Source organism: Scyliorhinus torazame, chromosome 17 (assembly GCF_047496885.1).
Source record: "Scyliorhinus torazame isolate Kashiwa2021f chromosome 17, sScyTor2.1, whole genome shotgun sequence".
NCBI lineage: Eukaryota > Metazoa > Chordata > Chondrichthyes > Carcharhiniformes > Scyliorhinidae > Scyliorhinus > Scyliorhinus torazame.
Genome location: NC_092723.1, coordinates 64,586,634 through 64,601,872, shown reverse-complemented (window position 1 = coordinate 64,601,872; position 15,239 = coordinate 64,586,634). Strand labels below are relative to the sequence as shown.

The 15,239-nt window shown below is 43.7% G+C and overlaps 1 protein-coding gene across 8 annotated transcripts in view; it reads right to left on the bottom strand.

Moving 5' to 3' along the window:
• Nucleotides 1-15,239, bottom strand: part of LOC140393916 (homeodomain-interacting protein kinase 1-like) — a 152,891-nt gene that overhangs the window by 20,824 nt on the left and 116,828 nt on the right. For 5 of the 8 annotated variants that reach the window (XM_072480553.1, XM_072480551.1, XM_072480556.1 and 2 more), the window contains 2 exons: nucleotides 14,240-14,374; nucleotides 2,056-2,198 (listed from right to left, as the gene is read on the bottom strand). In XM_072480553.1, the coding sequence (XP_072336654.1) occupies nucleotides 2,056-2,198; nucleotides 14,240-14,374 (278 nt within the window). The remainder of the gene's footprint in view (nucleotides 1-2,055; nucleotides 2,199-14,239; nucleotides 14,375-15,239) is intronic. The other 3 variants (XM_072480554.1, XM_072480557.1, XM_072480558.1) reach the window with 3 other exon arrangements.

Here is a 15,239-nt window from a genome sequence, read left to right as displayed (position 1 = left end):
GCCACCTTCAATGACTTATGTACGCATCGACCAAGGTCCCTCTGTCCCTGCACCTCCTTTTAAGAGTTCCTTCCTTTATTTTGTACTGTCTGTCTATATTCTTCCTGCTAAAATAAATCACCTCGAACTTCTCTGCATTGAACTTCATCAGCCACTTGTCTACCCAATCCACCAACTTGTCCATATCCTTTCAAGTTCAAGACTATCTCCACAGTTGACAACATTTCCAATCTTTGCACCATCTGTGAATTTTAAAATCATGCCTTGACCACCAGTCTAGGTCATTAATATATATTGGGCATGGCAAAGGGTTCCAACACTGATACCTGGGGATCTCCACTACAAACCTTCCTCCCCTATCTGAAAAACAACCATTTTGTCACTCTGTTTCCTGTCATTCAGCCAATTTCTTATTCAAGTGCCTACTTTCCCTTTTATTCCATGGGTTAGGATGGTGCTCACAAGTCTGTTGAGTGGCAATGTCTCAAATGCATTTCAAAAATCAATATACTCTATAAACAGCGATGCCTTTGTCACCCTTCTCTGTTACCTCCTCAAAAAACTTCAGCGAGTTAGTTAAACATGATTTTCCCTTAATGAATTCATGCTGGCTTTCTTTAATTATCCTGCACTTGTCTAACTGGCTCTATTGATTTTGACCCGAACAAATTCTCCAGTCCTCTGGCACCATCCCTGTGTTTAACGAAGACTGGAAGATTATCACCACGCCTCTAAAATTTCCATTCACTTCCCTTGGCATCCTTGGATACATCTCATCCGGTCCTTGTATCTAATCAATTTTAAGGTAACCTTGCTAACACCTCCTCCTTCTCAACTGCAAATTCTTCTAGTGTATTCACCCCCCCCCCTCCCCCCCACACACACACACACAACCTCAGCCTGGGTGGCATCTTCTTCCTTTGTAAAGACAGATGCAAAGTACTCATTTAGCACCTCCACTATTTCTTCTGCCTCCACGTGCAAGTCCTCTTTTTCTTTAATCCTTAATTGGCCCTACTCTTTCTTTCACTACCCTTTTGCTATTCATATGCTGAGAGAAGACGTTGGGATTCCTTTTTATGTTAGCCGCTTATGTTAACTTCTTAGTAGTAGGAATCCAAGAAGAAACATGATCAATTCTACAGCAAATGCTATGGTTATGTTACCGGACTAATAGAAGCCTGGGCTAATGATCCGGAGACAGAAGTTCAAATTCTGGAATAAAAAGCTAGTATCAGTAATGATCACCTCAAAACTACCGGACGGTCACAAAAATCCATCTGGTTCACTAATACCCTTTAAGGAATAAGATCTGTCAATCTTAGTTGGTTTGGACCCACAGAAATGTGATTGCTTTCAAGTGCCCCCTTAAACAGCATAACAAGCCATTCAGCTGCATTCAAGAAGGTGGTTCAACTTCTCAAGTGCAGTCAGGGATGGGCAATATATACTGGCTTTGCCAGAAATACCCTCATCCTCTGAATGATTAAAATGAAATCTGAAGATAATTCTTGGAAAATGCACTTGTGTAATTTCCATTTCTAGTAATATTAAACAAGAGTACACCAGAATGCTTTAAATTGCAGATGGTAAGTAATCCAGGTATTCAAAGACAGGTTTACCCCCTATCCAAACCAATCAAGTGCTCTGATACTCAACAGTTTGTGTTGTTTGTTTTTATTGCCCAGGTGGGACATGATTTATGAAGAACGTAATGACAAATATTATTGGGGCATTTCTTTTACAGCAAGTTACCAGACGAGGGAGGTAATCTTGTTTTAGAAAGTTAGGGAATTTTGTTGTATTCTGCAAACAGGAATTGTCAATATAAACATCAATTAGCAATAAAAACAAACTTTTTGAAGATTTTATAAGTATTTCCATATTGAGTTTTGTTTAAAGATTTTTCACAAAATAACAACTCCATTCGTAATTATGGTGATAATAATTCTAATTGATGAACTCAATTATCAGTACATGCCTTCCTTTCAAAGGAATGAAAGTGAGAGAAGAGCTAAAAGAGAAACATTTTCAATTTAGTAAAAGCATACTTGCCTCCAGTCTGTTATTTGCTGAGTGCCGGTCATAACCTCTGGTATCACAGTAGCATGTGGGACTGCGTTATGGACAGCTACTCCAGGCAACTGCTGCCAAGTTGACGGCAACAAAATTTGCTGGGTCCCTCCAGGCCACGCCTGCTGCAAACAAAGACAGATTGTCAAGATTGCCACAGTATGGTACCCCACACCATAAGTTTGCAGACACCCGAAAAGAACACAAAGCATCTAGCTGAAGACCGCACACAGCTGGCAAGAGAAGCACAATGGTAAAACAAAGATCTGTGATGTTAGATTTACACAACGCCTCCCTCCAAAGCCAATACCTGCACAGGACAAGGCATTACAGTTTAATGAGAGAAAGAGAAAGTGAGTATATCCAATATCTTGCAGCTCTGAAGCAGAAACATACATTCGGATATTCTGTGCGACGAGCCATTCTGCAGGAATACAAACACACAGACACAGCAATCTCTTCTAAGCAGGCTCATGCCAAGCAGCAAGGGGAAAAGGGAGGGAACATTCTAACCAACCTTTGATCTGAGAAAGCAAAATGCACGTGGTCACTGCAAGCGACTGCAGAAGTTGGATGGTCCATTTTTAAAAATAAACATGCTGCTAACTTTTAGCTCAAGACCACAAAAGTTAATTAGCGTGTCTTTTTAAATGTGGGAGTTAACTCCAAATTATTTTTTCTTAATATACCAGCATTTCCCCCCCAACGCCCCCATCCACCCTAGTGCCTGTGCACAGTTGGAGATGTTAAGTACAACAAATTGGGGCTATTATCAGTAAGATGTGATATTATAAGTGTTACACAGGAAGTAATTCTGACAATCACATTTATGCATGATTTTATAAATCAGCATGCAACCATCAGGGGCAATTTTAGATATCCATTACACAGCTTATATTTATCCTGACCTTTTTACTTAAATAGGACTTTATATATTAGAGATTAGATCAGGAAAATATACATGGAAAACCCATTTGACTCTGAGTAGGAATGAATATGGGTGTCCTGCCCCCACACCCCTCCCAACCGCTCCAGCTCCCAAGAGTAATCATTTTGTTCATTTGGATCCTTGCATCAAGCTCTCTAGAACTCTATCCAGTCAATTCCCACAAATTGCCCCCTCTCCCCGCTGTTGTTCGCGCTAGCCATAGAGCCGCTGGCAATTGCACGGAGAGCTTCAAGGTGCTGGAAGGGACGGAGCCAGGGGAGGGCGGGCTGGCGCTGCCAAGCTTCAGTAATTACTATTGGGCAGCGAATATAGTCATGATCAGGAAGTGGGTGGTGGGCGGAGGGTCGGCATGAGAGCGTATGTAGGCGGCTTCATGCAAGGGCACCAGCTTAGGGCCGTTGATAACGGAGCCTCTGCCGTTCCTGCCGGCACGGTACCCCACCAGCCTCGTGGTGGTGGCGGCCCGGAGAGTCTGGGGACAATGGAGGAGACATGTGGGAATGGAGGGAGCATTGGTCGGGTCTCCAATCTGTAATAATCACCGGTTTTCCCCGGGAAGGAGGGATGGGGGTTTTTCGGAGATGGCAGAGAACAGGGATTGAGAACATGGGGGACATATTTATAGAGGGGAGCTTTCCTAGCCTGAGGGGGCTGGAGGAGAAATTTGGATTGGCGAAGGGAAACAAATGCATGTAGAAATGGTACAGCGGTTATCATGGGAGATTTTAATCTGCATGTCGATTGGTTTAACCAGGTTGGTAAAGGCAGCCTTGAGGAGGAGTTTATAGAATGTGTCCAGGATAATTTCCTGGAACAGTATGTAATGGAACCTACAAGGGAACAAGCGGTCCTAGATCTGGTCCTGTGTAATGAGGCAGGATTGATTAATGATCTCATAGTTCGGGATCCTCTTGGCAGGAGCGACCACAATATGGTGGAATTTAAAATACAGTTGGAGGATGACAAGGTAAAATCAAACACTAGTGTTTTGTGCTTAAACAAAGGCGATTACAATGGGATGAGAGAAGAACTAGCTAAGGTAGACTGGGAGCAAAGACTTCATGGTGAAGCAGTTGAGGAACAGTGGAGAACCTTCCGAGCGATCTTTCAGAGTGTTCAGGAAAGGTTCATACCGACAAAAAAGAAAGACGGTAGAAAGGGGAAAAAATCGACCGTGGATATCGAAGGAGGTGAGGGAGAGTATCAAATTGAAGGAAAAAACATACAAAGTGGCAAAATTAGTGGGAGACTAGAGGACTGGGAAGTCTTTAGGGGACAACAGAAAGCTACTAAAAAAGCTATAAAGAAGAGTAAGGTAGACTATGAAAGTAAACTTGCTCAGAACATAAAAGCAGATAGTAAAAGATTCTACAAATATATAAGACAAAAAAGAGTGGCTAAGGTAAATATTGGTCCTTTGGAAGATGAGAAGGGAGATTTAATAATAGGAGACGGGGAAATGGCTGAGGAGCTGAACAGGTTTTTTGGGTCAGTCGTCACAGTGGAAGCCACAAATAACATGCCAGTGACTGATGAAAATAAAGATATGATAGGTGAGGACCTTGAGATGATTGTAATCACTAAGGAGGCAGTATTGGGCAAGCTAATGGGGCTAAAGGTAGACAAGTCTCCTGGCCCTGATGGGATGCATCCCAGAGTGTTAAAAGAGATGGCTAGGGAAATTGTAAACGCACTAGTGATAATTTATCAAAATTCACTAGACTCTGGGGTGGTCCCAGAGGATTGGAAAGTAGCAAACGTGACACCACTGTTTAAAAAAGGAGGTCGGCAGAAAGCGGGTAATTATAGGCCGGTAAGCTTAACTTTGGTTGTAGGGAAAATGCTGGAATCTATCATTAAGGAGGAAATAGCGGGGCACCTGGAGGGAAATTGTCCCATTGGGCAGACACAGCATGGGTTCATAAAGGGTAAGTCGTGTCTGACTAATTTGGTAGAATTTTTTGAGGACGTTATCAGTGCAGTAGATAACGGGGAGCCAATGGATGTGGTATATCTGGATTTCCAGAAAGCTTTTGACAAGGTGCCACACAAAAGGTTGCTGCATAAACTAAAGATGCATGGCATTGAGGGTAAAGTGGTAGCATGGGTAGAGGATTGGTTAACTAACAGGAAGCAGAGAGTGGGGATAAATGGGTGTTTCTCTGGTTGGCAACCTGTAACTAGTGGGGTCCCTCAAGGATCAGTGTTGGGTCTGCAGTTGTTCGCAATTTACATAGATGATTTGGAGTTGGGGACCAAGTGCAATGTGGCAAAGTTTGCAGACGACACTAAGATGAGTGGTAAATCAAAAAGTGGAGGATACCGGAAGTCTGCAGAAGGATTTGGATAGGTTAGGTGAATGGGCTAGGGTCTGGCAGATGGAATTCAATGTTGCCAAGTGTGAGGCTATCCATTTTGGGAGGAATAACAGCAGAATGGATTATTATTTAAACGGTAAGATGTTAAAACATGCTGCTGTGCAGAGGGACCTGGGTGTGCTGGTGCACGAGTTGCAACAAGTTGGTGTGCAGGTGCAACAGGTGATTAAGAAGGCTAATCGAGTTTTGTCTTTCATTGCTAGAGGGATGGAGTTCAAGACTAGGGAGGTTATGCTGCAATTGTATAAGGTGTTGGTGAGGCCACATCTGGAGTATTGTGTTCAGTTTTGGTCTACTTACCTGAGAAAGGACATATTGGCACTGGAGGGAGTGCAGAGGAGATTCACTAGGTTGATCCCAGTGTTGAGGGGATTAGATTATGACGAGAGGTTGAGTAGACTGGGACTGTACTCATTGGAGTTTAGAAGGATGCGGGGGGGATCTTATTGAAACATATAAAATTATGAAGGGAATAGATAGGATAGATGCGGGCAGGTTGTTTCCACTGGTTGGGGAAAGCAGAACTCGGGGGCATAGCCTCAAAATAAGGGGAAGTAGATTTAGGACCGAGTTTAGGAGGAACTTCTTCACCCAAAGGGTTGTGAATCTCTGGAATTCCTTGCCCAGTGAAGCAGTTGAGGCTCCTTCTTTAAACGTTTTTAAGAAAAAGATAGATACCTTTCTAAAGAATAAAGGGATTCGGGGATATGGTGTACGGGCTGGAGAGTGGAGCTGAGTCCACAAAGATCAGCCATGATCTCATTGAATGGCGGAGCAGGCTCAAGGGGCCAGATGGCCTACTCCTGTTCCTAGTTCTTATGCTCTTATGAATTCAGGTACCTGCAGGTGCAGGACTTTCTACGGAGGCAGGTTTCAACCTTTCCTCTCCTACCACCAAGGGGGATACAGGACAGGGTAGTTTCCCAAGTATAGGTGGGAGAAGGGAAGGTCTCCGACATCTACAAGGAACTCCTGGGGTCAAAGGGGACGCAGACGGAGGAGCTGAAGCGCAAGTGGGAAGAGGAGCTGGGCGGAGAGATAGAGGATAGTCTCTGGGCGGATGTGTTGAGTAGAGTCAACGCGTCCACAACATGTGCCAGGCTCAGCCTGACAGTTTAAGGATGTTCACCGGGCTCACATGACAGTGGCCCGGATGAGCAGGTTCTTTGGTGTAGAAGATAGGTGTGCGGGTGGGCCAGCGAACCATGTCCACATATTCTGGTCATGTCCAAAGCTTAGGAAATTCTGGCAGGGGTTTGCAGATGTCATGTCCACGGTGCTGGAAACAAGGGTGGCACTGAGTCCAGAGGTGGCGATTTTTGGGGTGTCGGAAGATCCGAGAATCCAGGAGGCGAAAGAGGCAGATGTTCTGGCCTTTACTTCCCTGGTAGCCCGGAGATGCATATTTAACTTTGAGGGACTCAAAGCCCCCGAAGTCGGAGACCTGGCTATCTGACATGGCGAGCTTTCTCTGTTTGGAGAGAATCAAGTTCGCCTTGAGGAGGTCAATGTTAGGGTTCACCCGAAGGTGGCAACCCTTTGTCGACTTCTTTGCGGAAAATTAATCGTCAGCAGAAGGGGTGGGGGGGGGGGGGGATAGCTTAGTTTAGAGTAGGGGGATGAATAAAGGTGGGATAGGTAAGATAAGACGGCTTTTGCACTAAGTTTATAAATTCATGTACATTGTTTATTTTATTGTTAAACCAAAAATACCTCGATAAAAATGTTTATTTAAAAAAAGACTACGTTTAACAAGTGTGGTGTGTTACTTTTTAAAATTAGAAAAATACTGTTGTAGGGGACAAGCACAGAGCTTGTTTCAAAGGAAATTAAGTTCTAGTTTGGGAATATTAACAGCATCTGTAAATCAGCTGCATTAGCAGATTCTGCCCTTATCTTAAAGGTATCTGAAGAAGCAATTAGGCAGGATGCAAGTTAGTGACCTTTGATCAAAGGCATCAATGCAAAGATCAGTTTGATCACACTTCCCAATAATCCCCATTTCAAATCCATCAATATACCTATTATATTGCTAGAAATTTTAAAGGAAAAAAATGCTAATTAATTTTTGCAGTCTTCACTCTGAATTTGTTCAAAGTGTTAATACCAGTTCAGGTTCTTATTCAATTTACCAATCCGACCACGTCACCAGTCATTAACTGCTTACCGAAAAATATCAATTTAAATCCAATGGACTCAGCATTACTAAAAGGCTCTAATCTGGCTGCTACTGTCGAGCAGAACTCAGTTTCAGAAAACTGAAGTCAAGTCCTCAGCAACAAGACAAGACAAATGGTGCATTACAATTCTAGATGAGAGCAGCAGCTAATCGTAAAACATCTATACTGGAACACTGACAATGCACGTTCAGCTCTGCCAAATTAACCCGAATGTCAAGGTTTTCCAGTGATGCATGCATACAAGATTTTGAACTGAACAGTGAGAGCAGAGAGCAGGATAAATCTGGTGAGTTTTAGCTACTGAGTCCCAATTTTGAAGATTCAGGTTTTGATATTTGATTCCAAGTTTAGATTTACATATCTGAAAATATTGGTTTCTGCCCCATCAATGCAGGTGACGTGCAAATTCAAGTGTCCATATTCAAAATTATGATGCCAGTTGAAGTGAAGTGAAGCGTTCCGCTTATAGCAATAATCTTTATTGCCACAAGTAGGCTTACATTAACACTGCAACGAAGTTACTGTGAAAAGCCTCCAGTCGCCACACTCCGGCGCCTGTTCGGGTACACAGAGGGAGAATTCAGAATATCCAAATGACCTAACAAGCACGTCTTGTGGGACCTGCGGGAGGAAACCCACGCTGACACAGGGAGAATGTGCAGACTCCGCACAGGCAGTGACCCAAGCTGGGAATCGAACCTGGGACCCTGGCGTTGTGAAGCAACAGTACTAACCACTATGCTACCGAGCTTGTAGTCAGATTACTGCAAGTTTGACTTCAACTCTACCTCCATCCTCTCGAAGTTGGTAAAACAAATGCAACTAAAGGAGCAACTAAACAAAGTTCATGTTCTTCGTTCTTTTCTCGACAAATGCATAGACAGGATAGGTATAGAGGGTTACAGCACTAGGAAGTGCTGAGGGTTTTGGCCAAGGTTGGTACCATGACCAGTAGAGGCTTGGAGGGCTGAAGGGCCTGTTCCTGTGCTGCATTGTTCTTTGCTCGTTTCTTGATAAATGATCGTTTACCTACCAACAGTTATCGAATAGCTGCCACGGTCACTATCCTAATCATGATAATGGATCAAATTCTATATTTACAACCTTCTAGGAAATTCATTTTTGGCATTCCTTTCTAAAAGGTCAGTTTTCCCCACTACTCTTGTTAGAATACCATTAGTCTGCTTTCCTCCCTGACCAGAGGGTGACACGGGGTTAGCTGCTGCTTCACAGCACCAGGGACCGGGTTCAATCCCAGCTTTGGGTGACTGTGTGGAGTTCACCACTTTCTCTCCTTGTCTGCGTGGGTTTCCAAAGGGTGCTCCAGTATTCTCCCACAGTCGAAAGAAGTGCAGGTTAGGTGGATTGGTCATATTAAATTGCCCCTTTTGGGCAGGTCAGATGGGGTTAGGGATAGGGCGGGGAAGTGAACCTAGACAGGGTGCTGTTTCACAGGGTCGGTGCAAACTCAAAGGGCCAAATGGCCTCCTTCTGCGCTGCAGGAATTCTTTTCTAATATTGCCACCTTAAAATCAACTGATTGTGGTACACTATCCTCGTCATCCTAGACTTTTTCCATCTTCACAGGTCAAAATCATTGTTCTCTTGACTTGTGCTATTGGTTCTGAAAAGGCCAGCACATTGAGCAATAGATTCTCCTTTATTACAAACAGTGCCATTTCAGGAATATCCTAAGATTCTATCCTTGGTTTTCTCTTTCTCCTCACTGTCTGACAACATCCAATTCAATTGCGCTGTCAATCCCCAACCACCATATACACAAACATAATCTGCCTCTATGCTTATCCTAATCCCATGGGCCACTCAGACTCTCAGCCCTACTTCTGATACCTCAAAATTCTACTTATGTAACATCCTCCTCAGCCACTTAGGATATCCACATACATAAACTCCTGCTCACCTTCAACTCCAGCAATGTGATCCCTTGGGTTTTTGCTGCTATAGGTCATGGAGACATTTTATTACTGATACATAAATTCAAGTTACAGTGCACCCATCCAGCTTAACATCCCACTACATTTGGAAAGCCACTTTATCTAGTTATAGAACCAGAGAAAATATACAGTGCAGAAGAGGGCATTCAATCCATCTTGTCCATGCCGCCCCAAAAACATCAGGTGCCCTTTCCAACCCAATCTTCCTGGACACGGCCCGTAGACCTGCACTTTACAGCCCTTAAGGTGCAGATCCAGGTACATTTTAAAAAAGAGTTTAGGATCTCTGCCTCCACCACCAACTCAGGCAGCGAATTCCAGGCACCCACCACCCTCTGCATCAAAGTCTTTCTTCATGTCCCCACTGATCCTTCTGCCACTTAGCTTGAATCTATGACCCTTGATTTTTGAACTCTCTGCCAAGCAAAACAGGTTCCTCATGTCTATTCTATCTCTACCCCTCACAGTTTTGTATACCTCATCATGTCACCCCGCAGCCTTCTCTAGTCCAAGGAAAACAACCACAACCTCTCCAATCGCTCCTCGGGGTTGGTGGCCTGAAGTGCATATGTTTTAATGCAAGAAGTATTACGGGTAAGGCAGATTAACTTACGAGCTTGGATTAGTACTTGGAACTATGATGTTGTTGCCATTACAGAGACCTGGTTGAGGGAAGGGCAGGATTGGCAGCGAAACGTTCCAGGATTTAAATGTTTCAGGCGGGATAGAGGGGGATGTAAAAGGGGTGGCGGAGTTGCGTTACTGGTTAGGGAGGATATCACAGCTGTACTACGGGAGGACACCTCAGAGGGCAGTGAGGCTATATGGGTAGAGACCAGGAATAAGAAGGCTGCAGTCACAATGTTGGGGGTTTACTACAGGCCTCCCAACAGCCAGCGGGAGATAGAGCGGCAGATAGGTAGACAGATTTTGGAAAAGAGTGAAAACAACAGGGTTGTGGTGATGGGAGACTTCAACTTCCCCAATATTGACTGGGACTCACTTAGTGCCAGGGGCTTAGACGGGGCAGAGTTTGGAAGGAGCATCCAGGAGGGCTTCTTAAAACAATATGTAGACAGTCCAACTAGGGAAGGGGCGGTACTGGACCTGGTATTGGGGAATGAGCCCGGCCAGGTGGTAGAGGTTTCAGGACCGGCATGTTCCTGTGAGGAAGAAGGATAAATACGGCAATTGGATTGGATTTGTTTATTGTCACGTGTACCGAGGTACATGGAAAGTATTTTTCTGCGAGCAGCTCAACAGATCATTAAGTACATGAGAAGAAAAGGGAATAAAAGAAAATACATAATAGGGCAACACAACATATACAATGTAACTACATAAGCACTGGCATCGGATGAAGCATACAGGGTGTAGTGTTAATGAAATCAGTCCATAAGAGGGTCATTTAGGAGTCTGGTGACAGTGGGGAAGAAGCTGTTTTTGAGTCTGTTCGTGCGTGTTTTCAGACTTCTGTATTTCCTGCCCGATGGAAGAAGAATTTACGGGAACCTTGGATAACGACAGATATTATAGGCCCCGTCAAAAAGAGAAAGGAGGCATTTGTCAGGGCTAAAAGGCTGGGAACAGACGAAGCCTGTGTGGAATATAAGCAAGAAGTCAGGAGGGCTAGAAGGGGTCACGAAAAGTAATTGGCAAATAGGGTTAAAGAAAATCCCAAGGCTTTTTACACGTACATAAAAAGCAAGAGGGTAGCCAGGGAAAGGGTTGGCCCACTGAAGGATAGGCAAGGGAATCTATGTGTGGAGCAAGAGGAAATGGGCGAGGTACTAAATGAATACTTTGCATCAGTATTCACCAAAGAGAAGGAATTGGTAGATGTTGAGTCTGGAGAAGGGGGTGTAGATAGCCTGGGTCACATTGAGATCCAAAAAGACGAGGTGTTGGGCGTCTTAAAAAATATTAAGGTAGAAAAGTCCCCAGGGCCTGATGGGATCTATCCCAGAATACTGAAGGAGGCTGGAGAGGAAATTGCTGAGGCCTTGACAGAAATCTTTGGATCCTCACTGTCTTCAGGTGATGTCCCGGAGGACTGGAGAATAGCCAATGTTGTTCCTCTGTTTAAGAAGGGTAGCCAGGATAATCCAGGGAACTACAGGCCGGTGAGCCTTACTTCAGTGGTAGGGAAATTACTGGAGAGAATTCTTCGAGACAGGATCTACTCCCATTTGGAAGCAAATGGACGTATTAGTGAGAGGCAGCATGGTTTTGTGAAGGGGAGGTCGTGTCTCACTAACTTGATAGAGTTTTTCGAGGAGGTCACAAAGATGATTGATGCAGGTAGGGCAGTGGATGTTGTCTATATGGACTTCAGTAAGGCCTTTGACAAGGTCCCTCATGGTAGACTAGTACAAAAGGTGAAGTCACACGGGATCAGGGGTGAGCTGGCAAGGTGGATACAGAACTGGCTAGGTCATAGAAGGCAGAGAGTAGCAATGGAAGGATGCTTTTCTAATTGGAGGGCTGTGACCAGTGGTGTTCTGCAGGGATCAGTGCTGGGACCTTTGCTGTTTGTAGTATATATAAATGATTTGGAGGTAAATGTAACTGGTCTGATTAGTAAGTTTGCAGACGACACAAAGGTTAGTGGAATTGCGGATAGCGATGAGGACTGTCAGAGGATACAGCAGGATTTAGATTGTTTGGAGACTTGGGCGGAGAGATGGCAGATGGAGTTTAATCCGGACAAATGTGAGGTATTGCATTTTGGAAGGTCTAATGCAGGTAGGGAATATACAGTGAATGGTAGAACCCTCAAGAGTATTGAAAGTCAGAGAGATCTAGGTGTACAGGTCCACAGGTCACTGAAAGGGGCGACACAGGTGGAGATGGTAGTCAAGAAGGCATATGGCATGCTTGCCTTCATTGGCCGGGGCATTGAGTATAAGAATTGGCAAGTCATGTTGCAGCTGTATAGAACCTTAGTTCGGCCACTCTTGGCATATAGTGTTCAATTCTGGTCGCCACACTATCAGAAGGATGTGGAGGCTTCAGAGAGGGTGCAGAAGAGATTTACCAGAATGTTGCCTGGTATGGAGGGCATTAGCTATGAGGAGCGGTTGAATAAACTCGGTTTGTTCTCACTGGAACGACGGAGGTTGAGGGGCGACCTGATAGAGGTCTACAAAATTATGAGGGGCATAGACAGAGTGGATAGTCAGAGGCTTTTCCCCAGGGTAGAGGGGCCAATTACTAGGGGGCATAGGTTTAAGGTGAGAGGGGCAAGGTTTAGAGTAGATGTACGGGGCAAGTTTTTTTTTTTTTAAATTTTTTTTTTTTTTTTTTTTTTACAGAGGGTAGTGTGTGCCTGGAACTCACTACCGGAGGAGGTGGTGGAAGCAACGACGATAGTGACATTTAAGGGGCATCTTGACAAATACACGAATAGGATGGGAATAGAGGGATACGGACCCAGGAAGTGTAGAAGATTGTAGCTTAGTCGGGCAGCATGGTCGGCGCAGGCTTGGAGGGCCGAAGGGCCTGTTCCTGTGCTGACATTTCTTTGTTCTTTGTTTGTAGCTACAATTCTCCAGCCCTGGCAACATTCTAGTAAATCTTCTCTGCACTCTCTCCAGAACAATACTTCTGTGATGCGGTGACCAGTACTGCACACAATACTCCAGTTGTGGCTTCACCAGTGCCTTATACAGTTCCATCACATTATATGTTCATAAGCCATCCTCTTCACACATTTCTTCATCCTCTTGAATGCAGACATAGCACTCAAAATAGGATAACTAAACTATATCCTGACCAATGCATTATAAAACTTAACCTCTAAAGTCTTGCATGCTACTGTTTCAGCAATTCATCCCAACATTCAATTATAAACGTATATACAAGTGGAAGTGATAGGTCTACTTGTGCACTCGAGTCTCTTGCAAGTCTTCAAATAGCTGGTTAGGGTAGAACCAGCAAGGCCTTTGTGCATGTTGTGAATCTGATCTGATCCACATCTGGCTCCTTCCACCACTCCAACTAAAACTGTCACCATATCCATCGACTTCTTTCTCTCTCATCTGCTTACCGAGGTTGCCCGGAGGTTTTGAAGATGGGGAAGAAAACAAGATGGCAATAACGTCTGATCCACTGTTCAAATTGCTTAGCTCCATCTGGCAGAATCCACAGAATGGCACTAATTTCTCTTGAAATGATTTTCGAAAAGTAGAATGCATTATCAAGATCATTTATAATACTATTGTGGACAGAATCATTCCCTCCCTCTCTGCCACTTTATGTCTGAACATAGATTACTTCAGTCTGATTTGCAGTAGGTTAAAAGATATGGCAGTTATTATATTTTTATATAATTTCCTTAGGGACTTCAGATACAGTTAGGCACAAGGGTACTTATATTCCACAATATCAGTCCTTAAAACGGCGTTATATTTATCTGGTTATGAATGAAATAAAAGTAGTCAAATGGTAGTGAAAGTTAAATTCCATTTCCTTTGCCCCAAATATGTCACTAGAATTCGAGCCTTTTAGAAATGTTGAGTATTTTGGTCTCAAATAAAACTTGTTTCACTATCCAGATTGTTCAAAAGAGTAAGAAAGAGGAGACGTCCAATGACGTGGAAAATATATAAGAAGGCACACAATGATACATGCTTCCGTTCCTCTGCAGCAGCCTCAGAGGAGCATCTGTTAGTGCACAGAATCACACCAAGTGGGAGCATTTACCAGTACAGTGGTCGTCTGATCGACCAGCGCAGGCCGGCCGGCTGCGCAGTTCAGGGTAAAAGGGACCGCATACTGCGGAGCAACAGTGGCAACGTGAGGATGTAGAGTGGCCACCATCAGCGGTGTGCAGCTGCCCTGTAATGGGGGGGTTGGGAGTCAGTTATATGGTACATTCGTTCTTAAATCTGCAGTGTCTCTTTTTGATGCTCAGAATAGTATGAAAATCATGGTCTTTGGCAAGGCGCACAAATTAAAATCAGATTGGGTCAGATTTAAATTTGGGCCCCAAAATGGGATGGGCTGGGAGAACAGCACAACCACCTAGCCTGCTGAATGAGATAAAATGCATTGAAAAGTGAACCATCAACACCCTCCCGCCAATTTTTAGAAACAAATGCAAATAACTGAAACTAGCACCAATATTAGATTCAATTTTAAGTGGAGTTGATGCACATTCTACTCAGGCATACAAAAAGAGACACTGCCAACTTCAAATAAGTAAAAAAAAAACAATCCCCATCATAGCTTTAAAAAGCAGCAGCTAAAGGTACTACAAACAAAACATGTTTTTTTTCTGCCTTTTTTTTGTTTTGTATTCCCCCCCCCACACACAACCAACCAATCAAAATTTTGAAACCAGTACAACACTGTTATGAAGGCAGTCTCAAGATTTTGAGCTCAAATGTTTATCTTTTGACAATAAGGTTTTCAAAGCTATGAAGAGTTCAGTATCATTTACAAAATTACATTTTCTGACACTGTAAAAGAAAGTTATTATTTATTCTACATTGCCACAATCCTAGAGGGAAAAGAAAGAGAATAAGTAGCTAGCAGAACATTCCCTGATATATTTCAATCATTTGTGGCGAAACAGTTATCAGGTTTCAGTATATGGGTCCCTGTTTTGGATGACTGTGAGTCACTGCACTAATCAAGCTCAAGTTTGAAGAATTGTGCACACATGGAGTTAAAGAAGATTATATTACTGTTTAAACAGAGA